Raw genomic sequence first — 26,423 nt, 5'->3', positions numbered from 1 at the left:
AGCCAGCCCAAACTCTGTGTGAGGAGCCAGGAATGAGAGGCGGACACAGGGGGTTAATGATTTTGGCCATAAACCTTTATTGAAACTTAAAAGGGGTTGGACAATGCCTCTCTGTCCCTACTCTAAGAGGCAATTACCTACCTAACATAAAACTAAGGGTCTGTCCGATGTCAAAATGTCCAAAGCAAACCGTCCTGTGTCCACAGTACTATTCTGGCCCTCCCATTCTAACACAATTCACTCTAAGGTGAGAAGGTTAATGTCTTTTGCTTTGAAAGCGCACAAATGTACAAGTTCAAAAAGAAAGGCGTAACTCCAATATAAAAGTTCCCAATGGATAAAGTTTACAGTTGCAGGGGATTGTTCCCTTCCCCTAGGATTCCTCTTCACTGTGCTTTACACTTTTATAGATATCAGTTTCCTTGAGTTGCCACAAAACTGGTGTGCAAAACAACTTGGCTGTTGGTTTTAATCTTGGTAGGATACTCTGATGTACTCTCTTGCCAGGTTTCTTCTCCTTCTTATTTGATTTCAATACAGTCTTTGGCTATTCCTGATATATCCTTATCAGGACTTCCGATTATTATATACTTTACACACTGATCAATGTGACCTTGCCTGGTATACTCTCCTGCCAGGACTTTCTCATATGAACATACTTGTCACTTGCTCCTGCCTGGTATATTCTCCTGCCAAGTCTTTCTCATAGAAACACTGCACACTCTTTCAGACTTGTGGTTTTCCAAATGTTCACGCGGTGAAGGGCTCTTTTTCTCTCCCCTTAACCTCTCTCAGGGTTTGCTCCCCTTGTTTATGATTCCCAGACCTGTAATTTATGGTTTTGCAAATGTTCACGAGGTGAAGGGGTTTTTTCCCCCCCTTGACCTCTCTCGGGCTTTGCCTCCCTTGGGTGCGGGCCACAGACTTGCTACTAATATGGTTCTGCGAAGGTTCATGAGGTGAGGGGTTTTCTTCTCCTCATCTACCCCTCTCGGGCTTTGCCTCCCGAAAATTATTCTCTTCAAGAGATATTGAGTCCCTCGTTCTTTCTCATGTTTCCTTCCCTTCTATTTGCCTTCGGTAGGCTTGACAAAGTGCCCCGGTGTCCCTGCTTTCCTTGGGCGAACTCAATGGCTCTTTATGGTATGCGTTTTCTCTTCCACGGCAAACCTGCAGCAGCACTTAAGTGTCCTGTGTTTGCTCTTCAGGTTTGCCATCATTGCTCTGTGGCTTCTGTCAGTCTTGTGGTTCCCGCTTGCTTGTCCTGAGCTTCTCTGGACTTGGGTGGCATGGAGGCTGCGGTTCGGTACCTTTGCACGCCAGGAAGCCTTTATTCTTCTTCCTCTTGTGGCCTACCAACAGCATACATCTCCTGCGGTCTGCTCTCCTCAGCTTCTTGTGTGAGCTGGTTGGCTCAACGGACCTTGCACCAGCCCAGTGATCCCTCGGTCGGCACTGAAAGGGTAAGACTTCTCCCACCAGTGTCTCTCAGCTGCAGCTGTAGCACATTTAAACTTCCCACTTTCACCTCTATTTCCCCAATGAGGGTGCCTCCAGCTTTTCTCTGGCACACTACTGGTGCCCAGGGGTCCACCCCTTTTTGGGATCCAGAGTAGTTCCCGGGATTCCCCCAGGAGTCCCAAGTTCTCCACAAGGTCTTTGGGTGCAAGGGTTCCCCCTTCTCTCCCCTGGAACTGCAGTCCACGGACCCTTCTTCCGCAACAAATGAATCCTGCAACCAGGTCCTCCAGGGAGGGCCTCCCATACTTCCTGAGTGTTTCCTTACTTTTATACTGGCTCTGGCCAATAGGATTAGGGTAAAGACTAGACTGCTGTATGTACTTGTAATCCTCATTCTTCCATTCTTCTCCCTCGTCACAGTACTGATCTTATAACTCTCTTGTGAGTCATTGGGGATCATTCCCCTCACAGTACTGGTAAAGTGATCTTCATTCAGGATACTCCTTTTCTTACTCGTCCCAGTACTTATTATGGGACTGGTTGGATAACTGCAACCCATAAGTCCATTAGGGAAGGGATTGTTCTTAGTGTTGTAGGAAAAGGGTCTAAGGTCACTTGATTGGCGGGGATACCGCGTCCCACCCGATGATGTCATGTGCCTCCCTTGAGAGTTGCCTCAACCCATGTGTTCTTCTCTCATATAGCCGCACGTAGGGTCAGGATCAAGTAGCAGCTGCCATCCCCTAGCCACATGGGGAGAGGTCACCGCTTAAAAAGGAGTGATGACTCCATTGAATTCATCACATCTGGCTATAAGATTATAAGGAGATGAACTGGACCCAGGAACCGTCTACCACTGGAGCTGAAGAGATCTGAAGAAGACGACCAAGGGATGCCAGAGGACTGCTGCAGGAACCAGCATTGGCTCAAACAACTCTCCCATGTGTGAACTTCAACCATCTAATCAACAGGGAAGACTTCTGCAAGGTGCCTTCTCCCTTTAACTAGTGTTTCTAACCAGTATGCTGTCCTGCTCAAGATTCATCACTTGTTTTTGGTCGATGCTGCGTGCATCTTTGCATTTCTTCTGCAAGTCCCAGATCCTTCTGTACCTCGTTGCAAGGAATGCCATCTGGCTTAACGGCTGGAACACTTCATGGGTATCTTGCACTCTGCCACGATGCCGGAAACCCACTGTGCTGAATTCTTACCAGAAGAGGAGCCTGTCGGGAGCCCAACGTCCAACTGTTGTGCTGCTGAGTGCCTCCTGCCCAGGGTCACTGCAAGATGTGCATCGGTCAAGTCATCCGTGAGGCTCTTCCCTTCATTGTGGGACCGCATCTGGGTGCCCCTACCAACTGGCCAAGGTCTCCAGTGGAACCGAGAGACGACCGATGGTGATCGTCTTTGAAACCGTGACCCTGCAAGACGACCACAACTGTCTTATTGTCGTCTGGAACCATTTGCTCCTTTCTAGGGTGTGAGGGCCAAAGATCATTTATATCTCTTAAACCAACCTCCATTTGGGTTGTTATTGGTTGCAAAGTCCTGCTTACCTTTGCGATATCTGGGGCTGGTCCAGGATGATGTGGTCCGGTCAGTACTTCTGCGGGTCATCCTTGTGTACCCAAGTGGTGGTAGCTGCTTCCCAGAATGCTACCGTTCGACTTAGAACCCTTAAGTCCCTCCTTCACCTACTAACTTTGTTCGGCACTATCTGTCTTCATTGTCCTGCATTCCCAGTCTGAATGGCTCTCCTAGGCTACTCGCTGTTGAATGTGAGAAACCTTTTTCAGAGGTTTATGGTGGCAGAGTGTCCTACAAGTATAAGGCCTTTGCTCTGATTTGCGCATCACCTTACAATCTACTTTGATCTATGCATTTTATCTAATAAATGCTGGTGATATTAAAGTAGTGTGTGCCCACAGTGGGTTACCCAACTGTAATATATAATGAACCCCGCGAACTGCGACCAACTGATGGCAGAAAAAAAACAATCGGATGACCGTGACGTGTTAACAGTACACGTCATCATAGTGACAGTATTACAAACACGCCCCATTGTCGTCCCTTTTTGAAATCGAGAACCAATCTTTTAATTTGCGCAATAACCACTAGATGTCGGTCTATGCACAGCATGTCAATCTAAGCAGATACAAGCATCTGAAGGAAAATTACAGGTATGTAATGTTTGCCACGTGTGTGTGTGTGTGTGTGTCTGTGTGTGTGTAACTTGATATTTCTACTTACCTTTGAATATTTAAAGTGTACCTTAGTGTAATATTGTAATAAATTTGTGTTTTCTACTTTCCTTTGTTCATCTTTGTATGTACTATTTCTGGTATGTGTTAACTGTACTACACAACATTGTCCAGGACACACATGTGCGAACTGATATGCTGATGTGAACCTTTCCCAGATACATGACTAGAGATGCAGACAGCTATCTCTTATGCAAAGACTGCAAGCATGCTAAAACAGTTTAGCATATTGGATTCAGGAAATTATAGTCCAGTGCTCTTGGGATGTATCTATACATTTTAATTGTCTGCAAATTGGTGGAGAGTCTGGGTAGGGGCTTTGCGCAGACTGATCTTTGATCCCACGACATGTCATTGACTTTTCCCAGTACACCCCAGGATCAAACTCTGTTGAAGAAACCTTTGAATAATGGCTGCAACGTAAAATGATCTGTTTTTTTCTTCCTAAGTTCTGGCAGCTGTATAACGCAGTCACCCTCTTCCAACTGGCCAAACACAAGGAGTGCAAGGAATGGCAGGTGAGTGATGGAGCCATAGCAGCAGATCCTGGCCCTGCACCAAGCGCCTCACTTCAGTATTTTAATCCGGCTGATATGACTCCTGATGTTAATACCAAAGAGACCCTAATTTTTTCAGTGCAGGATATATCAGATGTACTTGCACCAACTTATTGAGTAGGAGATGTGGTCACTATGAATCACCTGTTATATAAATGCAATGTTATTTCTCATTTTATGAATAGAGATAATTAAATGCATAACTATATTCCATTCTGTTATCACATGTATTCAAGGGGGTTTGATCCAGGATATGCATAATGCCTGATGTTAAGATCATTGTAATGTTCTTGCACTTATTACACAATGTACAAACCTGCCAGCATTTTCAAGTGCAATAGGAGCACAAAGACCGCTTATCTACCGTCTATCTTTTTGTAATCCATAGATTTTGGAACATAGAAATTTGTGCAGATGAAATTATGCAATTTTGTCCACAAAGTTCCTCTTCACATCAGGCAGTGATAATATAATGAGCTCTTTGCTCTGGCACTACTGAACCAAACATATGTGTGGGGCTCTCTGGGAGGAAGCCGGGGTACATGCCTATGTGTTTGTTATTTCCGATTTCATTTTGGGAGTATTTTTACTGCTATTTTGTTTTGCTGGGTCTATCGGCTGCTTTTAGAGTGTAAAGGTGGCTTGCAAAATGGCACCGTACGATGAGATGACACTTGTTCAATTGACTCCTTTGAAGGAAAGCTATATCCCCAAAGATAACTCTGCAAAATCTTCTCCCCTTCATCGCATCCCCAGCCACTCACTGCTAGTGTAACTACTGCCAAACCTTACCTATAAAAGCAGGATGTATCGTGGCAGCCAACACCAGTCTCCAATGGTGCAGATTGTCCTGGTGCAACAGGAGAAAGGAAAGAAGTGATTCTCAGCATTCTAATATCTTGGGGGCACCTCTTACCTATATACTGAGAACACACAGCAATATATACAGACTGAATCTTATTTATGTAAAACAAAAAGATGTGGATTATCGCATTCGAGGTCTGTGCGCTAGTATTCACTGTTTGTGTTGATACTAGAGAAATTGAAGTGTGAGCTGCACTACCACCTGCGCCAGCCAGTCCACCCTGGCTGGTACCAGAAAATATGTACAAGAAGGGAGTTGAGGTGGAGATGCGCTAAACACCATATGAATAAGGAGCACTAATTATAAAATTGATGCTTTAATTGTTGCAGAAACAGCCGACACGTGTTTCGACACGCAGGTCGTTTTCAAGGCTGAGTAGTCACATGCAACATTTGATTTATCATATTATTCATGACAGAAAAGAGGATACAAAAGATTGTAACAATCACATTGAATTTGAAAAAAGTAAATACAGACCATATCACATAAAGTTAAAAAATAGTAGTGACATATAGCAAAAAAATAGTGACATATAGCAAATATCATAATATTATATGAATAAGAATCATTGGCATACCGTAAACCATGGTTGGAGGGTGGAGTAAACAGAAGCAAACGGTAGTTGAAAATAATGAAACAAAAACAGAAAATATACAGTAAGAAACATGCTTAAACATTTGAGGAATACATCCTTCCTTAAATGGAAGAACAAAAGAAACACATAAAAAAGGGGATTTCCTTAACCTATGCGCTACAATACCGGAGCCCCCAATCAAGCATGGTGTGCACACATCACCCATGCAAATAATGAAATTGTGAACTAATCGGCACCAAAAGTTAAAGGACACACGTTGAGTAGAAACCAATAGCTAATGCAAAAGATACAAGATCAAAGTAATAAATTGAGCTTACCACAAGAACACAGAGTATATCGGAGAAATCAATAAATGGGAAATCCCTGTGTAGAACAAGCATCAATGTCAGATGGACAACTCGAAACAAAGGATTACTGATAATTGTAAGAAAATACAAGATATAGCCCAAAATATTCGAGTCTAGTGATGGCCGTAACCAATATATAACCTGAAAACCAATCAATAGAATATCTAAGTACTTCAGCCAGATAGTATGGAATCAAATCACTGACTATTCAGCAGCAAAAGGTCAAACTCACTCGTTGGATCGAGCAGTCACAGTTATAGAGGAATTCCCCAGAGCAGTCATCTGTACCAGACATTGGAAAAAGATAAAGAAAAGGCAACCGACGTCACAGCGGTGACGTAGGTTGCGTCGCATGCATCTGGCGTCGCGTGAGTGACGTAAGATGTAAACAAACAGTTAAAGTGAAAATAAAAATAGGACTAAGCCGTCAAGTAGGGATAGTATAGAGAAAACTACTAATATATGGCCGGTAACCAAATACTAATTAAAAAGGAGAAGGAAATAATAGAAAAGAAGCAGCAGACGTCACAGCGGTGACGTCCGTTGCGTAGAACGCAGTTAACGTCGCCCTGATGACGTAAGTATATTCAAACAAAATAATAGTTATCTTGGACTCAAAGAGATAATTAGGATCAAATACCTACCTATTCCAATGGTAGGGCATATCAAATATTTAAATTGAAATGGAAATTTTTTTTTTTTTTTTTTTTAAATTTTTTTTAAAACTAAGGGTGCCAGTGCACACGAGCATGATGTAGCGGCTCCGGCAAAGTGCGTCTCCATGTCCTGTTCAAAAAACATACAATCCATTTTGATTCATTAATCAGAATTATTATAGAAATACAGACATCTCGTGGTCTGTGTTGAGACCCCGTGTGGTACAACGTAATAGGCAAATAATTTTCGCCTCCATTTGGCGCAATTTCAGCTCAAGGTTGCCACCCCTTTTCCCCTTATGAGCCTTCATCAGACCAATAAAGCGCAAGTCAGCAATGTCATCTAGCTGATGTTCCAATTGCCAATGAACGGCCAAGGGTGACTTTGGTTCAAGCATTTTGAGGCTAGACAAGTGTTCCCGGATTCGGATACGGAGTTGACGAATGGTGCTACCCACATACAATTTCTCACAGATACAAATGATAGCATAGACCACATGAGTAGTCTTGCAATTAATAAAATCACGTATTTGAATTTGAGTTCCAAAATGGTCACAAAAGGTTTTGCATTTAGCAACAGCCCAAGGGCATTGGTTACAATTACCACATTTATGAAAACCCCCCGGTTGTTTTAACCACATAGAAGAACTTGGTTGGTTATCAAAAAATGAAGGACTCACAATACTTTTGATCGTAGGTGATCTTGTAAAAGTAAATTTGGGCTTTGGAGTCAAGAATGGTAGTAAATCTTTGTCAAGTCTTAGAATATGCCAATGCTTTGCAACCATTTTATATAGCAATGAAGAATCATTCGTGAATGGAGTGATTAGTGAGATATGTGAGGGATGCTCTTTTGACCTAGTCACATTAGTCAAGAGGTCACGTTGATGAGTTTGGGTGAATTTAAAGTAAGCCTTGTAAATAACTGAACTCTTATACCCTCGATTGAGGAAGCGTTGATTAAGGATATTACATTCTCTTTTGTAGTCACTGGATAGAGTACAATTACGTCTGGCTCTATGAAATTCTCCCGTTGGGATGTTATCAATAATAGCGCGTTGGTGATTGCTCTGTGCAGCCAAAATTGAATTTACTTCAGTGGGTTTTCTAAAAGTATTGGTAAGTACAGTGTTTCCTACAACAAAGATATGTAAATCCAAGAAGTCAATTTCACATGAGTTCAAAAGACCAATAAGGCGAATTCCAAACCTATTAGTGTTGGCATGACCTAGAAAAGTAGTGAAAGAGTCTTCAGACCCTTTCCAAATTAGAAAAATATCGTCAATGTAACGGCGCCACATCACAATATTTGACACAAATTGCACTTGATTGAGGATATGCGTTTCTTCATAGAAAGACATAAAAAGGTTAGCCAAGGAGGGTGCAAACTTGGCCCCCATGGCAACCCCCCTCACCTGCAGGTAGAATTGGTCATTGAAAATAAACATATTGTTCCCAAGTACAAATTGTAAGAATTGCTTCAACATAGATACATGGTCAGAATAAGATGCTGAGGTGTTCCTAAACACATAGTCAATTGTCTGTAGTGCTAAATCATGATTAATATTAGTGTAGAGTGCAACTACATCAATTGTTGCCAACAGATAGTCTGGTTCCCAAATAATATCTTGCAAGGACTGTAAAATGTGGGTACTATCACGTATGTAGGATGGCATTTGTATAACAAAAGGCTTAAGTGCCTCATCCAGATATTTCGAGAGGCCTTCAGTGGCCCAATTGATACCACTCATGATGGGCCGGACCTCAGGTAAGGTCTCAAAAGGTTTATGTATCTTCGGCAGAAAGTACATAGGAGACCAGTTAAACTTGGCCAAAGACCCTTCAATTGTTATCAAGGAGGCCGATAAAGGGGGCAATATTGTTATTCTTAATACTTTTGACTACATAACTATGGGTTGCAAACATTTGCATACCCCTGGTTGCTATGAAACTCTTGACTCCAACCCTGTCAAACGTGTGATAACTGGTCTCCTAGAATTAATTGACATCTGGTATCAAAGAGGTTTTCTTACTGATGATGAGAAACATTTTTTGTCCAACACTAATCCTACCATACCGACTATGTACTTTCTGCCGAAGATACATAAACCTTTTGAGACCTTACCTGAGGTCCGGCCCATCATGAGTGGTATCAATTGGGCCACTGAAGGCCTCTCGAAATATCTGGATGAGGCACTTAAGCCTTTTGTTATACAAATGCCATCCTACATACGTGATAGTACCCACATTTTACAGTCCTTGCAAGATATTATTTGGGAACCAGACTATCTGTTGGCAACAATTGATGTAGTTGCACTCTACACTAATATTAATCATGATTTAGCACTACAGACAATTGACTATGTGTTTAGGAACACCTCAGCATCTTATTCTGACCATGTATCTATGTTGAAGCAATTCTTACAATTTGTACTTGGGAACAATATGTTTATTTTCAATGACCAATTCTACCTGCAGGTGAGGGGGGTTGCCATGGGGGCCAAGTTTGCACCCTCCTTGGCTAACCTTTTTATGTCTTTCTATGAAGAAACGCATATCCTCAATCAAGTGCAATTTGTGTCAAATATTGTGATGTGGCGCCGTTACATTGACGATATTTTTCTAATTTGGAAAGGGTCTGAAGACTCTTTCACTACTTTTCTAGGTCATGCCAACACTAATAGGTTTGGAATTCGCCTTATTGGTCTTTTGAACTCATGTGAAATTGACTTCTTGGATTTACATATCTTTGTTGTAGGAAACACTGTACTTACCAATACTTTTAGAAAACCCACTGAAGTAAATTCAATTTTGGCTGCACAGAGCAATCACCAACGCGCTATTATTGATAACATCCCAACGGGAGAATTTCATAGAGCCAGACGTAATTGTACTCTATCCAGTGACTACAAAAGAGAATGTAATATCCTTAATCAACGCTTCCTCAATCGAGGGTATAAGAGTTCAGTTATTTACAAGGCTTACTCTAAATTCACCCAAACTCATCAACGTGACCTCTTGACTAATGTGACTAGGTCAAAAGAGCATCCCTCACATATCTCACTAATCACTCCATTCACGAATGATTCTTCATTGCTATATAAAATGGTTGCAAAGCATTGGCATATTCTAAGACTTGACAAAGATTTACTACCATTCTTGACTCCAAAGCCCAAATTTACTTTTACAAGATCACCTACGATCAAAAGTATTGTGAGTCCTTCATTTTTTGATAACCAACCAAGTTCTTCTATGTGGTTAAAACAACCGGGGGGTTTTCATAAATGTGGTAATTGTAACCAATGCCCTTGGGCTGTTGCTAAATGCAAAACCTTTTGTGACCATTTTGGAACTCAAATTCAAATACGTGATTTTATTAATTGCAAGACTACTCATGTGGTCTATGCTATCATTTGTATCTGTGAGAAATTGTATGTGGGTAGCACCATTCGTCAACTCCGTATCCGAATCCGGGAACACTTGTCTAGCCTCAAAATGCTTGAACCAAAGTCACCCTTGGCCGTTCATTGGCAATTGGAACATCAGCTAGATGACATTGCTGACTTGCGCTTTATTGGTCTGATGAAGGCTCATAAGGGGAAAAGGGGTGGCAACCTTGAGCTGAAATTGCGCCAAATGGAGGCGAAAATTATTTGCCTATTACGTTGTACCACACGGGGTCTCAACACAGACCACGAGATGTCTGTATTTCTATAATAATTCTGATTAATGAATCAAAATGGATTGTATGTTTTTTGAACAGGACATGGAGACGCACTTTGCCGGAGCCGCTACATCATGCTCGTGTGCACTGGCACCCTTAGTTTTAAAAAAAATAAAAAAAAAAAAAAAAAAATTTCCATTTCAATTTAAATATTTGATATGCCCTACCATTGGAATAGGTAGGTATTTGATCCTAATTATCTCTTTGAGTCCAAGATAACTATTATTTTGTTTGAATATACTTACGTCATCAGGGCGACGTTAACTGCGTTCTACGCAACGGACGTCACCGCTGTGACGTCTGCTGCTTCTTTTCTATTATTTCCTTCTCCTTTTTAATTAGTATTTGGTTACCGGCCATATATTAGTAGTTTTCTCTATACTATCCCTACTTGACGGCTTAGTCCTATTTTTATTTTCACTTTAACTGTTTGTTTACATCTTACGTCACTCACGCGACGCCAGATGCATGCGACGCAACCTACGTCACCGCTGTGACGTCGGTTGCCTTTTCTTTATCTTTTTCCAATGTCTGGTACAGATGACTGCTCTGGGGAATTCCTCTATAACTGTGACTGCTCGATCCAACGAGTGAGTTTGACCTTTTGCTGCTGAATAGTCAGTGATTTGATTCCATACTATCTGGCTGAAGTACTTAGATATTCTATTGATTGGTTTTCAGGTTATATATTGGTTACGGCCATCACTAGACTCGAATATTTTGGGCTATATCTTGTATTTTCTTACAATTATCAGTAATCCTTTGTTTCGAGTTGTCCATCTGACATTGATGCTTGTTCTACACAGGGATTTCCCATTTATTGATTTCTCCGATATACTCTGTGTTCTTGTGGTAAGCTCAATTTATTACTTTGATCTTGTATCTTTTGCATTAGCTATTGGTTTCTACTCAACGTGTGTCCTTTAACTTTTGGTGCCGATTAGTTCACAATTTCATTATTTGCATGGGTGATGTGTGCACACCATGCTTGATTGGGGGCTCCGGTATTGTAGCGCATAGGTTAAGGAAATCCCCTTTTTTATGTGTTTCTTTTGTTCTTCCATTTAAGGAAGGATGTATTCCTCAAATGTTTAAGCATGTTTCTTACTGTATATTTTCTGTTTTTGTTTCATTATTTTCAACTACCGTTTGCTTCTGTTTACTCCACCCTCCAACCATGGTTTACGGTATGCCAATGATTCTTATTCATATAATATTATGATATTTGCTATATGTCACTATTTTTTTGCTATATGTCACTACTATTTTTTAACTTTATGTGATATGGTCTGTATTTACTTTTTTCAAATTCAATGTGATTGTTACAATCTTTTGTATCCTCTTTTCTGTCATGAATAATATGATAAATCAAATGTTGCATGTGACTACTCAGCCTTGAAAACGACCTGCGTGTCGAAACACGTGTCGGCTGTTTCTGCAACAATTAAAGCATCAATTTTATAATTAGTGCTCCTTATTCATATGGTGTTTAGCGCATCTCCACCTCAACTCCCTTCTTGTACATATGAATCTTATTTATGCATACCACTTGGTACACTGTCCATCATACAGTGAGTGATGATCCTCCTTTCAAAAACGTGCTCCTCATCAAAAAATAATACACAGATGACAAATATAAACACTGGGCGGACGTGGCTAACTAGCCATGTTAGAGGTCGAGCCTCTCCGGAGCAGCTACAGATCCGAAAATATCCTTGAATGCCCGCCCATTAGAACTACAGCATACTGGCCCCAAAAGAAGGCGCATCTGTATGAAAGCAGGCTGCACCAAATGAGCTACGCTGGAACTGAAATCGTGCCAAGAAGGAGAAGATATTTGCAAAAAACTAGATGCAGGTTCTGAGAAAATGCCTAGACAAGATGGCCGCCCGATCTAACAAAGTACCCGGGTAGAACGAACTTCACACGGGCTAAGGGGCGAAGCTCCACACTGACAACAGGAAGAATTGAGACCGTGAAGTGCCCAGCAGAGAGACTAGACGGGCATAGAAGGAAGCGCACGCTGGAAGTAAAGGCGCGCCGGCCCCAGTCACACATAGTGCGATGACCGGAGTGCACACGTATAAAGACACAGTCACGGGCTCCGGCGGCACGGGACCATCCGAAACTGCATGTGACGGAGCACACGAGAGCGGGCTCCTCTGGCGAGGGAAGACTGCATTGCCCCTATGGTGCCGTCCATAATATACAGACCACCAAGGCGGTATGAATGTCAGCTGGACCTAATTAGGCAGCTGCAACATTCACAACACTGCGCTGGGGATCTGGCCACGAACACTGATGAGGATAAGTACAGAGCCTAAATGAAAGAGCTATTTGAGGCGAACCCTACAGAACGGGATCCGCAACATAAACCAAGCGCTATGGAACGCACGCTGCGAAGCGGGTGTAGGAAGGAAGACGCAGCAGCACAGAACGGCAGCTCCACTCGGCGCAGTGCCAAGGGAAAACACTCGTGGAGGCACAAGACAGCAGTACATGCGTCCTGAAGACCGGCAGAGGCGGCCCCAAGTAAGACATTTATAATACAGAAGCCAGACTGTGACACAAAAGCACAAAATCAAGGGGACAACAGATGGGGGCCATCTTGAAGACTAAGGAACATAGGACCAAACAGACAAGAGACTACTAGTGCCTCACGCAGGGGGAAGAATGCAGCCGGAGCGCAGGGGACAGGACAGCATGGAATAACAAGATGGACTGAAGCCAGCACAGGCACATGAGGAAAGGAAGTTACACAGAATAATGCCCTGTATACACACAGAAGTAACCACTGACATGGGCAGGGAGAGACATCCCCACACCCCCCCAGGGAAATAAGGGGCACGGGTCGAACTTGGACCCAGTAAGCACGGCCATTGCGTCGCGGCCCAAACGAGGACAGAAGGCAGAGGACTCTAGAAATGAAAATTACCACCTAAGAATTCTACACCTAAGAAGCACCCTGCCCCCGGCCAACATAGTGGACAGCCCCCCAAACGGAACCTAGCACCGGGCGGGTGGGCTTATTGGATACTCTGGTCCTGACCGCCTCATTCTGGAACACCTGGACATATCGCGATGGCATCTAAGCTGCCCAAGACAAAGGGGAAGCAATCCACAATGGAGGAATTCACAAAAATGCCACAAATAAAGGAGGGGGCCAGAAACAAAGAGAGGAGCTCGCGGATAGATACATCACCAGCACGTAGCGATCAGCAGCTTCTAGAGGCTATTGCAGACTTGAAAGTGGCATGGGAAACAAAACTGGAGGCAGCAATGACCACACTCAGAGTTGCTAAAGTTCAAAATTGACACAGTGCAAGTGGACGTAAACTTATTGAGACAAGATGTAAGGACAAAAGCGGAACGCACAGGCGAACTAGAGAAAGAAGTGAAATCGAACACAGCGGCCTGCACGTCGCACGCCTCGGAGATCCACGCACTGCGGCAACAAGTGAGCAACCTGGAAAACAGGGCCGAGGAGGCCAAGGAGGCGCACGAAGGAACAATATACGTATTGTGGGACTCCCGGAGGGGGAGGAAGGATCGAACCCCAGTGATTATATTGAGACCATGCTGCTACAAGAAATAGAAGGATGGGCACTCAACCAAGGATTTGCGTTGGAGAGAGCACATAGAACACTAGTATAAGGAGGCCCCACTGGGCCCCCCGCCCCCCGAGGCCAAACATCACCAAGATACTAAATTACCGGGACAGGATCTTGGAATACTTCCGCAAAGGAGGAACAATACAAAGTGCCTTCGCATCCATCACGGTGTACCCAGACTACACACTCCAGGTGCAAAGGCGACAACTACATTTTGGAACTGCGAAGAGGAGATTTCGTGATGCGGGCTACAAAAACATGCTGATGTACCTGCCGAAGTTGAAGGTGTTCCACAGGAATCAAGCAATATTTTTCGAGACCCCGGAAGATGCGATGGAGTAGCTGGACGCACAGAACCGTCCGGCGGGAACAGTGGATCAGAAGGAGAACGGCAAGGATATGTGAGGCATTGGTTCCAGAGGCAGAGGTACTGTATAAACTATGACATTGGGACTTGATTATAGACCTGTGATGCAGGAGAAGGGCGGGCAGAACATAATATGGCACAGAGGCGGGAGGCACAGAGAACTCTCACTCATACCCCATTAGATAGGTTGGTTGGGTTACCAGTAGTGCGGTAACCCCTGCTGGGCTCCTAGTACTGGAAATGCGGGGTCGCCTGAGATCCAGGGATGGAGCTGGGCAACAGTTGGGGTTGGGAAGGTTGGGCGATGGGAGGGGAGTTGGTGAGTTTGCAGTGGAAATTGTTGGGGAACAAGCTTACACCCATGCGCTACTGCGCATGATATGGAAGACGAGAGAAGATAGGGGTGGGACAGGGTACTGCTGAAAGATGGGCGACCTTAAGATAGTAACCTGGAATATTAGGCGGCTCAACAGTTATTTGAAGAGGAATAAGATTATGATGTATCTGAGAAGAAAGAATATAGATTTTGCCCTTTTACAGGAAACCCACCTCACAAAAGACAAACGGGAGGTGATACAGGGAAAATGGAAGGGGACCACCATGGGGGCAACATATTCGGCTTATGCCAGGGGGGTAATCACTTGGATTGCACCCCACGTACCCTTTCAGTTAATACAGTCCACAGTGGAATTAGACGGGAGGATGGTGGCGATAAGAGGACTGATAGAAAATAAAGAGGTGTGTATTATTAACACATATGCCCCAAACCAAGATACTGTAGCCTACTTCAAGACCCTATATAGCAAAGCTAGCCTGTACCTGGGGAGGTGTGGTTATATGGGGAGGTGACTTTAATTGCACGATAGACCCAGGGGTAGATAGATCAGATGGGAAACTGGTAAAACCCACTTCCGCCACTAGAACCTTGAAGACCCTGCGGGGAGAACTTCATCTTGAAGGAAGGCATATGGAGGCTACACCACCCACACGAGAGACATTACTTGCACTATTCGGCCCCACAAAACTTGTACACACATTTAGATTACATGTTTGTTGCTTCGGAGATGGCTGGGGAGAGTGTGCAGTCGGAATACAAAGCAAGGGTCCTCTCGGACCACTCGCCACTGATCTTAATATGGCAATACTTGCCCCTAGAGCGAAGATCCCTACTTGCCGGTTCAGGGCTGAGGCATTGAAAGACACAGTGTTCAGTGAGGATCTGAGGGAAGAGATTATTGAATACTTCGAAAAAAACACCGGAAGCGTAGAATCGGCAGGCACTCTGTGGGAGGCATTTAAGGTGGTGGTGAGGCGATCAGCCATATCTAAATCTAGAGGGCTTCAAGGAGGCATAATCCAGGAACTACAAAAAGCCGAAATAGAAGCAATCATGAATAAGGGGAACAGCTCCCCGGGGCCCACTAAAGCCATGAGCAAACTACAGCAAGAGTGTGGGGAGCACTGGGAGAGGCTATGCAACTTAAACTATAAATATACCGAAAGGCAACATGCGGGCGGGGACAAGCCGGGGAGGCTGTTGGCATGGCTATACAAAAACGAGACGCCCAGACCAGCCCTCAGAGCGATAAAAGGGGAGAATGGGCAAATACTAGATACCCAAGAGGGAGTGAATGATGGCTTCCTCAAATTCTACCAACAATTGTACGGAGATGTAGAAAGGGGGGAATGGAACAAGATCGTGGAAACATTAGAAGATCTAGGTTTACCTAAGCTGAGCGCTGAAGAGAGAGAGAACTTAGATGCCCCACTCACACTGTAGGAACTGGAAGCAGTGGTGAAGCAATTACCTACTAGTAAGGCCCCGGGAGCCGACAGACTCCCCAGTGAGTTTTACAAAATGTACAGGACGGAAGTGCTCCCCCCATTACTGGTCATGCTGAACAAGGCGCTAGAGACATGTAGATTACCGGAATCCGTGAGAGAGGCAATCATTATTCCGCTTCTCAAGCCTAATAAGCCTAGCACAGAGTGTGGGTCGTATAGACCGCTATCCATGCTAAACCAGGATGGCAAGAGTCTCACGCCTGTGCTGGCAAACAGATTGAGACAGGTCAAAGGCAAACTCCTACATCCAGACCAGACTGGATACGTGCTGCATAGAGTTATGCTAGAGCATAAGTGCTAATAGGCCAATTTATCCGGATCCTGAGTATTTGTTTACAGCTAGTGGTTAGGTATTCCCGTCCTAGTTTATGGTTTGAACTGTGAAATTACACTGCATCATTTCCCTTGCGAGAGTGGAGTGTGCTAGAGAGCTCATCTGACAGGAGAGCGTAGTGCATATCCGCAAGAGACAAAGAGCAAGCCCAATCAAAGCTTCAGAACATAGGTGATACTGGGTCCCGGGTAAAGGAGTTCAGGGCGTTAATTCCCAGACAGATCAGGGTAAGCGTCACCTGATCAGAGAGCACATTGCATACCTGGTGGATGACAAGATCAGGCCCAATCATATCATTTGAACATAAGTGCTACTAGATCCTGGGTTGTAGTTGTAGTTCTGCACATTAATTTCTAGATAAGTAAGATTAACAAAGATCAACATCTTCTGGACTTATAATGTAGTGCATGCCTGCAGGAAGACAATGATCAAGTCCAGTCATGGTTTAAGAACATAAGTGCTACTATGCCTCCTGGTTTGGAGTCCTTGGCATTCATTTCTAGACTGGTTTAGGGTAACACAATCAAGGTGTTGGTGCATGAGAGCAACTAGGTGTTAATTGCCGAGCATGTAGGGTGACAGCAGGTTCATAGTGTTGAATTGAATTAGTCATTGGAGCCAGCTTCCATGTCACAGTTGTTCTTACCTGACCATATTGATGGGGTTCCAAGCCATTTCTTGGCCGTTGGTGTTAGGCCGAGTGACTAAACCTGTCCCTTGCTTGATGTTAGGGGGGAAGCCAGGTTTTAAGTGCTTTGCGGGAAAGCCATGTTGTCTTGGCTGTGTCGAATGCAGTGCCACAATGTTGGTGCCAGGGTTGAGTAGGCCGACCCGTCAATCTTTGCTAAGTTCGAGGTGGGAACCACTAGGAAGAGGACCGTGCTTAGCCTTAGGTTGCGTGTTGGGAGGCAAGGCTTAATGTTTTCTTGTAGGTATTTTGGGCCAGCATTGTGCACCGTTCAGCAAGTAATGCACATGATTTTGAATGTGGCCCTTCGTCCAATTTGGAGCCAGTGTTGGTGTGCAGCGAGCAGGTGAGATCTGACCCCTTCGTCCGAGTACAAGAAGCAGTCTGGCAGCTGGGTTTTGGTCTCTTTGGAGTTTGTTTAGCTGGTAGACGGGTGCACCCCAGTAAAGGGAGTTTGCATAGTCAAGTCTGAACATGGCAATGGACGTAAATGCAGCCAGTCTATTGGGGTAGGAAAGAGAAGATGCGTTTCAGAATCCTAAGGTGGAAGTAACAGGATTTGGATACATTGTTAATGTGGTCAGACCGAGTTAAGTTAGAGTCAGTCCATTATGCAGCCAAGGTTTTTGACAGTGGTGGAGGTGGTGGGCGGAGAGGCAGGGTGGCTAGGGAGGTGGTTGCAGGAATAGAGCAGTTTTGCTGCACGCCATGATCTCTACTTTCCCAGTGTTGAGAAGGACATGGTTACTAGTCATCCAGAGGTCAATGTATGTGAAACATGCTGCTAGGTCAGGGCGAGGATTGGAGGTCGATTTGGAAAGCAGGTGAGATTGTGAGAGCAGATGAGCCCGGGCAGAGGGTTCACGTAACAGTTGACGAGAAGGGGTGAGAGGCAGGCGCCTAGGGGTACTCCAGTCCTCACTGGGCGTGCAGTGGAGTGAAAGGGGGGTGATAGGTGATTTGCTGTCTGTTAGTGAGGAATGAAGCAATCTAGTTGAGCGATGACTCTCTGATTCCTAGAGAGTGTAATCTGTCAAGGAGGATCGTGTGGTTCACAGGATGAAACGCTGCCGAGAGGTAAACAAAGAATAAGGGCTGGACATCCTTCTGAGTCTGCAGTGATTTGGAGGTCATCCCAGATAGAGATCAGTGTGGTTTGTGTTTGGTGGTACGGGCGGAAACTTGATTGCGTGGGGTCTAGGAAGTTGTTGGATTCCACAAAACAGTTGAGCTGTGAGTATGCAGTGCGGTAGATGAGCTTTGCCAAGAATCGGGTGTTGGAAAGGCCTGTAGTTGATTGGTTGGAGAGGGTCGAGGATTGCTTTCTTTGTAAGGGTTTTGACATGCACGATTTTGAACGGATCCAGGAAGTTGCCGTAGGTAAGGGAGTCATTAAGGATGGACCTCACCTGTTCGATTGCACATCTGGGGGTGAAGATTTCTTTGAGGAGAGAGGCGGGTCAAGGGGGGAGCTGGAAGGTTGGCTATCGGATTGCAGTTTGACAAACTCCTTGCTCGAGGGTTGAAAGAGCAGAATGAAGGGGTCTTAGAGGGCAGGAGGGTTGGTTCTTGAAGAGCAGGTGTTGGGCTGGCTGTGAGGTTGGAATGTTTGGCTTTGAGGGAGACCCTCCTGTCTAGGGCTGTTTTGTTGAAGTGTTCAGAGAGGGAGTTGCAAAGTGTTTGCGAGGCGGTGTTCGGGGCAGAGGTGCAAGAAGGGTTGATGAATTATGTGATGGTCCTGTGGAGCTCTTTTCCGCTGCTGTGTCAGTTTAGGATTCTTTTATTGTAAAAGGCTGGATTGGCCTTTCGGATCCCTGATTTGTAGTTTCAGTGAAGCAGGGCTTCAGCCTGGTGAGGTAATATCTTGACCATGTTTCAGCTCTTGAACAGAGATGGAGGGGGAAGCCTTTGGAGGCATCAGCGGTTTACAGAGAGAGAACGGTATGGATGAGTGATCTGTCCAGATGAGGAGTTTGGGCATGGGGGGCGTGGAAATGAGCTGGAAATGGCATCAAGGGTGTGGCCTACAGTGTTGGTGGGCCCCGTGATACCTGGGTAAGGTTGAGTGCCTCTAGCCTCTCGACCAGGGGTTGAGTCATGGAGTTGTTGGGCATGTCAAACCAGATAGGGTGAGTGTTGGGTGGCTGCCTAATGTGGCTGCTAGCGAGTCACATAGGCTGTTTGCGAAATGTGTTTCGTAATCCGGAGGGCCTGTAGATGAGTAGGAAGCTGCACGAGAGAGTGGGCAGGAGAGATGACTAGTAGGGATTCGCAGTTAGCTATGCAGGGCTGTGTTTCGTTGAAGGTGATGGAAATGTATGGTTTGTGGAGGATGGCTACTGCGCCTCCTCTAGAGGGTCTGTTGTGGGTAATAAGTGAATAGACGGGTGGGAATGCTTTGTGTGCGGCTGGTTTAAAATCGTCTGAGAACCATGTTTCAGTGATGAAAATGAGATCAGGATTGTCGGAGGTTAAGAGGTCATAGATGCTGTGTCTGTTTTTGGCCACAGAGAGGTAATTGATAAGGAGGCAGGGAGTTTGTGTGAAGTTACGCCTGGTGTTTCCCCAGGGGACCAGGGGCTGGCAGGATTGGGGTGGCCAGTGTGGCCAGTGGAATGTTGTTGGTCACTGGGAAGGACACTGTGATCGGTTGGACTAGGTCAGTCGGTGTGACTGGAGGGACGGAGTTGGTCAGAGGAAGGGATTCTGTTGATGGGAGCAGAGAGTGTGGATGGTGGAGCAGGAAGTGGGAGCAGGCAGTCTCTGGCCTTTGAGAGAGGACTGGCGGGGATCAGCGGCTCGATTGCTAGTGATTGGCTCGGAGGTTGATGGGGGGGGGAGTGGAGAATGGGCATTCAGGCTTGGTGCTGTTTGGGTTTGGTGCCCAGAGGATGGGTGATGTGATGCTATTGTGGTCGGTTGGAGATGGTGGGGGGATAGGTCGTGCTCAAAGAGGGAAATGGGAGGAATAGGTAACAGAGGGGGCATGATAGAGGGGCTAGGAAAGGTGTGGTGGCTAGACCGATGCAGGGCTGGCGAGGCATGTAGAGTTGAGGGCGAGGGTATGTCCCTGCCTCTGAGCTTTGTGTGTTTGGGTGCTAGAGGTGTGTGCAAGAGGGTCGGGGGGGGGGGGGTTCTGCGCAGAAGGGCGTTGAGGAAATGGTTTGGGAAAGGGCAAACGTGCCATACTGAGGGAAGGGAAAGGAGTGGTTGGGGTGGTCACGTGGTGGTGGTCGGGGGTCGAAAGGTTTTGTGGTCGGCCATGTTTGTCAAGGGAGTTGTGGAAATTAGGCCATTCGTGTTGGTAGGGTTGGGAATGGGCTTTGGCTGTCACAGCACCACCAGAATATCTTGGAAGTGGGGTTGGAGAGGGTGTGGGATGGGTCAGTAGTCCCTGGGAAACTGGCTATGAGGATGGAGTAGGTGAGGGTGGGGCATTTGTAAAGCAGGGGGGCTCCTTTCATAAGAGAGTTTGATGAAGTGTGATGCAAGGAGGTCGCTAGGGATCTGGCTGTGGAGTAAGAAAAAATGGTAACAGGGGGGAATTAAGTGGAAGGTGAGTTCCTGAAAATTGGCCCAAGGATTGTGCTGGTGGCGGGACGGTCATGTTTTTTTGGAACGCCAGAGGGTTCCTCTGGTCTTAGAGTTGGACGCTGTGCGGTGCATGACTGTGGGTCGGTCTAGGTCTTTCAGGTGGGCAGTCGGATGGGGAGGTGGGAGATGGAGAGGGTGTGGACAGAGGTAGCTGATAAAGGGGCAAGGTGAGGGTGTTTCCGGGTTCGCCAGAGAGCTCCTCTGCTTTGGGAGTTGGAAGGTGTGTGGAAGTGGGTGGGTGGGTGTAGGTCTTCTGGAAGGGTGGGTGGGAAAGAGGGGTTGGAAATGAGGAGGGGTTGGGCGGCGGTAGTTGGGTAAGGGGCAGGAATGGGGTGATTTTTGGTGCGCCAGAGAGATCTCTGGTCTGAGAGTTGGAAGCTGTGCAGTGTGTGGAGGAGGGAGGGTGTATGTTTTCTGCTACGGTAGCTGGGAAAGGGGGGGGGTTGGAAATTAGGGGGGTGGGCGGAGGAAGTTGAATAAGGGGCAGAGATGGGATTTTTTATTGTGCACCAGAGAGCTTCTCTGGTCTGAGTCGGAGGGTGTGTGGTGAGGAGGTGGCGTGGGGTCCGTCTGTGGGTAAAGGTGGTGGAGCGGATGGGGTGTTTTTAACAAAACAAATAATACTACGCAAAATGTCAACAGCCCCAATATGAGATATATATATATATATATATATATATATATATATATATCTCACATTGCATGCATGTACTGTAGGCATGAAGGTCATATAGGAATGACGGATATACTGCAAAACATCTGCCGCCTCAGCACACCCATACACCTTAATAGTGATGTGCAGCAAGATAAGAGGGATGAAATAAAAATATTAAAGTGAAATTGAAAGTATTCCACAAAATGCTCAAGGTGATCTTCCATACCAGTGGAGGAGCCGACCATGCTTAGTGGGGTCAGAGTAACAAAACAAAATGAAAACATGCCACAAATAAAAAATATCCACAGAATGCACATGCTGATCTGCGCACTGAACACTCAGTAGGGTCGCTCTACATGTGCAGAAGGTATTTGGGTGCGAAATGGAATGAAAACTTACAAAACATCAGCAGGCCCCAGCGCGCGCGCGCGCGCGCGCGCACACACACACACACACACACACACACACACACACACACACACACACACACACACACACACACACACACACACACACACACACACACACACACACACACACACACACACACACACACACACACACACACACACACACACACACACACACACACACACACACACACACACACACACACACACACACACACACACACACACACACACACACACACACACACACACACACACACACACACACACACACACACACACACACACACACACACTCCCCCCCCCCCCCCCCCACCCCACCCCCACCCCCAAGCAGGCTCAGTGGGCCAAAAATGATAAACAGTATGCAACTAAAAGTTTTTCCACAAATTTGACAAGTTTAGTTGCATCAACAGGGTAGGGTCGCCCAACTTGCGCACTAGGCTCGGAGGGACAACATGAAATCTAAAATATTCAGTGAAATGAAAAACATAAATAGAATCCCCCATCCCAGTGCCTGACAACTGTGTCAAAGATAAAACATGGTGCACCAACATTCAGCAAGCCCTAGCTAACAAAGTGACAACTCTCCAATCTAAAATTGCCACGAAAAAATCCTCCCTCAGTCTCGATACTAAGCCCAAAACAGCTATCACCTCTCCTAAAAATAACATCAACAATCCTCGTTTCAAGTTCTCTAAAGTATCTATTATTGAGACAGAAAAAATCATACTGTCACTCAAACCATCCAACTGCCAGGGGGATCAATGTCCAGCCCAACTGATAAAGGACGCAGCTAGAGACCTGGCTACCTTTATTTCAAAACTCATTAACGCCTCATTCGCAACAGGGTCCATACCTAGTAACCTAAAAGAATCTTGGGTACTCCCATTGCTTAAAAAACAGACGCTAGACCCTGCTATACCCACAACTACTGCCCAATCACTACTGTGCCATTCCTCTTAAAAATCATAGATAAAGTGGCGTACTCACAAATACAGAAACACCTTGAAACCAACAATTTACTAGGAGTACGGCAGTCTGGCTTCCGCCCCTAGCATGGGACCGAAACTGCCCTCTTAGACCTAAAGGCGCAAATTGATGAGCTAAGGGATCAAGGCAAACCAGCCCTACTCCTCCTCCTGGACTTATCAGCTGCATTCGACCTTGTTGACCACAAGGTCCTTTGTAGGCACTTGGATATAGCCGCGCACTTCTCAGAAGAAGCCACAAATTGGATACAATCCTTCCTCAATAACAGGTCCATGAGAGTCTTCTCCACCACTGCTGCAGCAGACTCCATCCCCATCACATGTGGTGTGCCCCAGGGATCTTGTGTTTCTCCTACACTCTACAACATCTTCACTAAGCCCCTTTTCGATGATCTGGACCTTCTTGGTATCACCTACACTAATTATGCAGATGATACTCAGATTCTCCTACCGCTTACTGGTGATTACGACAAGGATTTGGCCTTGGTGAACAGAGTGTATCTCATCATCCAGGCATGGATGGCCACTCACGGACTATGCCTGAATGATGACAAAACTGAAATCATCATCCTGGGCACACCTCCCACCCTCAAAAAACTGGGCCCCAACTATTCCTCTTTTAATATTGACAACAACCAAATTACAACCGCCCATGCGGTAAAAACTCTGGATTTCTACCTGGACTCCACCCTCTCTTTCAACAAGCAGGTCAATGCGATGGCTTCTTCAACCGCCTACACCTGTAAACTGATAAGAGCAGGTAAACCCTTCCTATCAAACAATAGCTGCATCACACTTGCGAGAGCGCTCGTGTTATCAAAGCTGGACTACTGCAATTCGCTCTATATTGGGGCTAATAAGGAAATTATCAAAAGAATTCAAATTTTGCAGAACCACGCGCTTAGAGCAGCACTTAGTATTCCCATGAGAGCCCACATCACTGAATTCAGACGCGCCAATAACTGGCTCTCTACTCAAGAGAAAATCCAACTAAAAGTCGCCTCTTTGGTCCACAAATGCCTTAACAACGCCGCACCGCAGTACCTATCTGCGAGATTCACAAGATTAAAACCAACAAGACTCACCAGATCTGCTAACTCCAACAACATATCCATACCTAGAGTTAAATTGACTAAAGTCGGTGGCTGCAGTTTTCAGGTGAAAGCAGCTCAACTCTGGAACTCACTACCATCCACCCTGAAGACTGACCAACCCTACCTCACTTTCCGACACAACCTTATAACGTGGATCAAAAATGCAGACACACAATAGATCACCACCTGCCTGGACTTATTCACTCCCTTGGAGTTTCGGATTAGGACTGTAAATGACATGCTCTTTTTCGCCTGTTGTCTATTCCTGTATATTCTGTTGTACATAATTACTTTATATGTTTCTTGTTGCTCTATTTGCCATGTGATCTTGTAACTAAGCTTTAAGTTGTCTTATAAAATGCGCCCGGTTACCCCTGGGTCTGGTGCGCAATATAAGTAATAAAAACAAACAAACAAACAAAACAAACAAATGTAAAAGCTGATATGACACACCAAACACAAATCTATGAACAAAGCTTGTATACAAATTGTGGAATACTACCTTAAAAAACAAATACATCAATAGTAAACAAATGTTCCTCTCTTTGAAATCTTGAAGTCTATATAAAGGCTGTGAATGCCAACATTAAGGATTAATCTATAATTGAACATGAAGCATAACTTAAGTAAAACCAACATTAACACTCAACATAACATTAAACAAACTCATCCTAGTTGACACCTTCATAATTCCCCATCATAAATGACAAGTACATTGGTAGATCTATACAATGCACACAAAGAGCATACACAGCAAGCATACCCTACCTTTTAAAAATGCACATTATCAATTAAATAAATAGAAACACCCACCTTATTTATTTCTATTTTTTGCATTTATTTCAGTGCGCAAAACCCTGAAGTTTCCAGGTGCTAGTTGGAGAAAGTGCATTGTAAATTTAATGAAGTGCTAGGAAACGCATATCGTTACAGACAGAGTTGGAGTGTGTGTGCAGACTGGCAAAGCCTCACCTTATGGTGCGTGGGGGCTACCACAGCCATGCAAAACAAGCTTATGCCGACACAGGTGGTTGCAGCTCACAGTCTGCCATGTCAAAATAGGTAGTTGAAGACAAGATAGGGTTCTGTTGCAGCGCACAAGCTGCCAGGTCAAGACCGGTAGTTGACTAATTCCATAGTTTATAAACAATTAGGTTTCTCCAGAACCATAATTGGAGAAAAACAAACATGATAAATCAAGTACAAGTAGGCACAACGGAAAGCACTTAGAAGAGCATATTGAGAGAGTGCATAAGTACAAACAGGTAAAGATGCGCCTCAATGCATCTGGCGTGCATATGCAAGTGGACATAGTATGTGCAATGAAGTAAACGATAGGGCATCTTGAAAACAGCCAGACCTGCTTTGACAATCAGTGCAGGGCTCCACTTGCAAGTGTCGCCTTAAAGCACGATTGGCATGCAAGATCAGGTGGGCAGGCGGGGGAGCAATCGGGCAAAGGTACGGCAGTGCCAATGAAAGTAGGCAAAGTCCTGGAGTAAGGTGCGACATGGCTGCTTGAAATAGTGATGCCGCTCCAGGTGTGCATACGTGCTACAGCAGATCAGCATACACATTCTGGGGAGACCTGGATGGGGATTATATGTGTAATCAATATAGTGTTTGCAGTGGTGGATCATGACTGAAGGCACAATGAGCGACACATGCCCGGAGGCCAGAGGAACAGGACTAATAGTGGAGTCAGCATCCATCATCGCTCGTAGATGGGGTAGGTAAAAAGGGGTGTGTGAACAGGAGTGAATATACCCTTACCTGATGCATAGTGAACGAGACAGCTCAGCACCAATGTTAACAGTAAATTCAATGGGCGACTGCTCTTGAAATCTCGACATTGTAGATTAGAATTTGAAACGGTGTATAGGTAGGCCAGCAAGGTGTGATGACGTGGGCCACATGGACAGGGCCAGACAGGAATCGAACAGGCCTTAGTGGGAGGCCTTTGTGCCGGGCCAGCCAGCATGTTGACACAGCCTCAGATACAGGCGCGAGTGGCCAATCAGATGGTCCACCTTATATTAATTACCTCAAACCGTACATAGACCCACAATCAAACCTTATATTTAAAAACCTGAACACATGCAACTTAATTTACTAAAGTCACTAGTTCACAATTTATATTTTTACTAACATCCTCATTCCACACTTCACACCAAACAACTAATATTAACATGCCAAATACAAACAAACACGCATGCATCTTTATACCAAGTAAACTTGCAATATTATTAACAAATCAACACATTCACACCAATACAATAGAAGAGGGTGAGTTAAGTTTTCAGCATTATTGAGTTTATTTTGTTATGTTGAGTTTTAATTTGAGTTTAGTGTTTAATAATAGGTTAA

General features: G+C 45.0%; 1 protein-coding gene across 2 annotated transcripts in view; it reads left to right on the top strand.

The window, feature by feature from the left end:
- TMEM120A (transmembrane protein 120A) overlaps positions 1–26,423 on the top strand; it is a 473,343-nt gene that overhangs the window by 346,439 nt on the left and 100,481 nt on the right. For both annotated transcript variants that reach the window (XM_069614937.1, XM_069614938.1), the window contains one exon: positions 4,172–4,240. In XM_069614937.1, coding sequence (XP_069471038.1) covers positions 4,172–4,240 — 69 coding nt within the window. The remainder of the gene's footprint in view (positions 1–4,171; positions 4,241–26,423) is intronic.

Source organism: Ambystoma mexicanum, chromosome 9 (assembly GCF_040938575.1).
Source record: "Ambystoma mexicanum isolate Mex_15411 chromosome 9, UKY_AmexF1_1, whole genome shotgun sequence".
Classification (NCBI taxonomy): domain Eukaryota; kingdom Metazoa; phylum Chordata; class Amphibia; order Caudata; family Ambystomatidae; genus Ambystoma; species Ambystoma mexicanum.
Note: the sequence above shows the minus strand (reverse complement) of the source record. Positions and strands in the feature narration are given on the sequence as shown.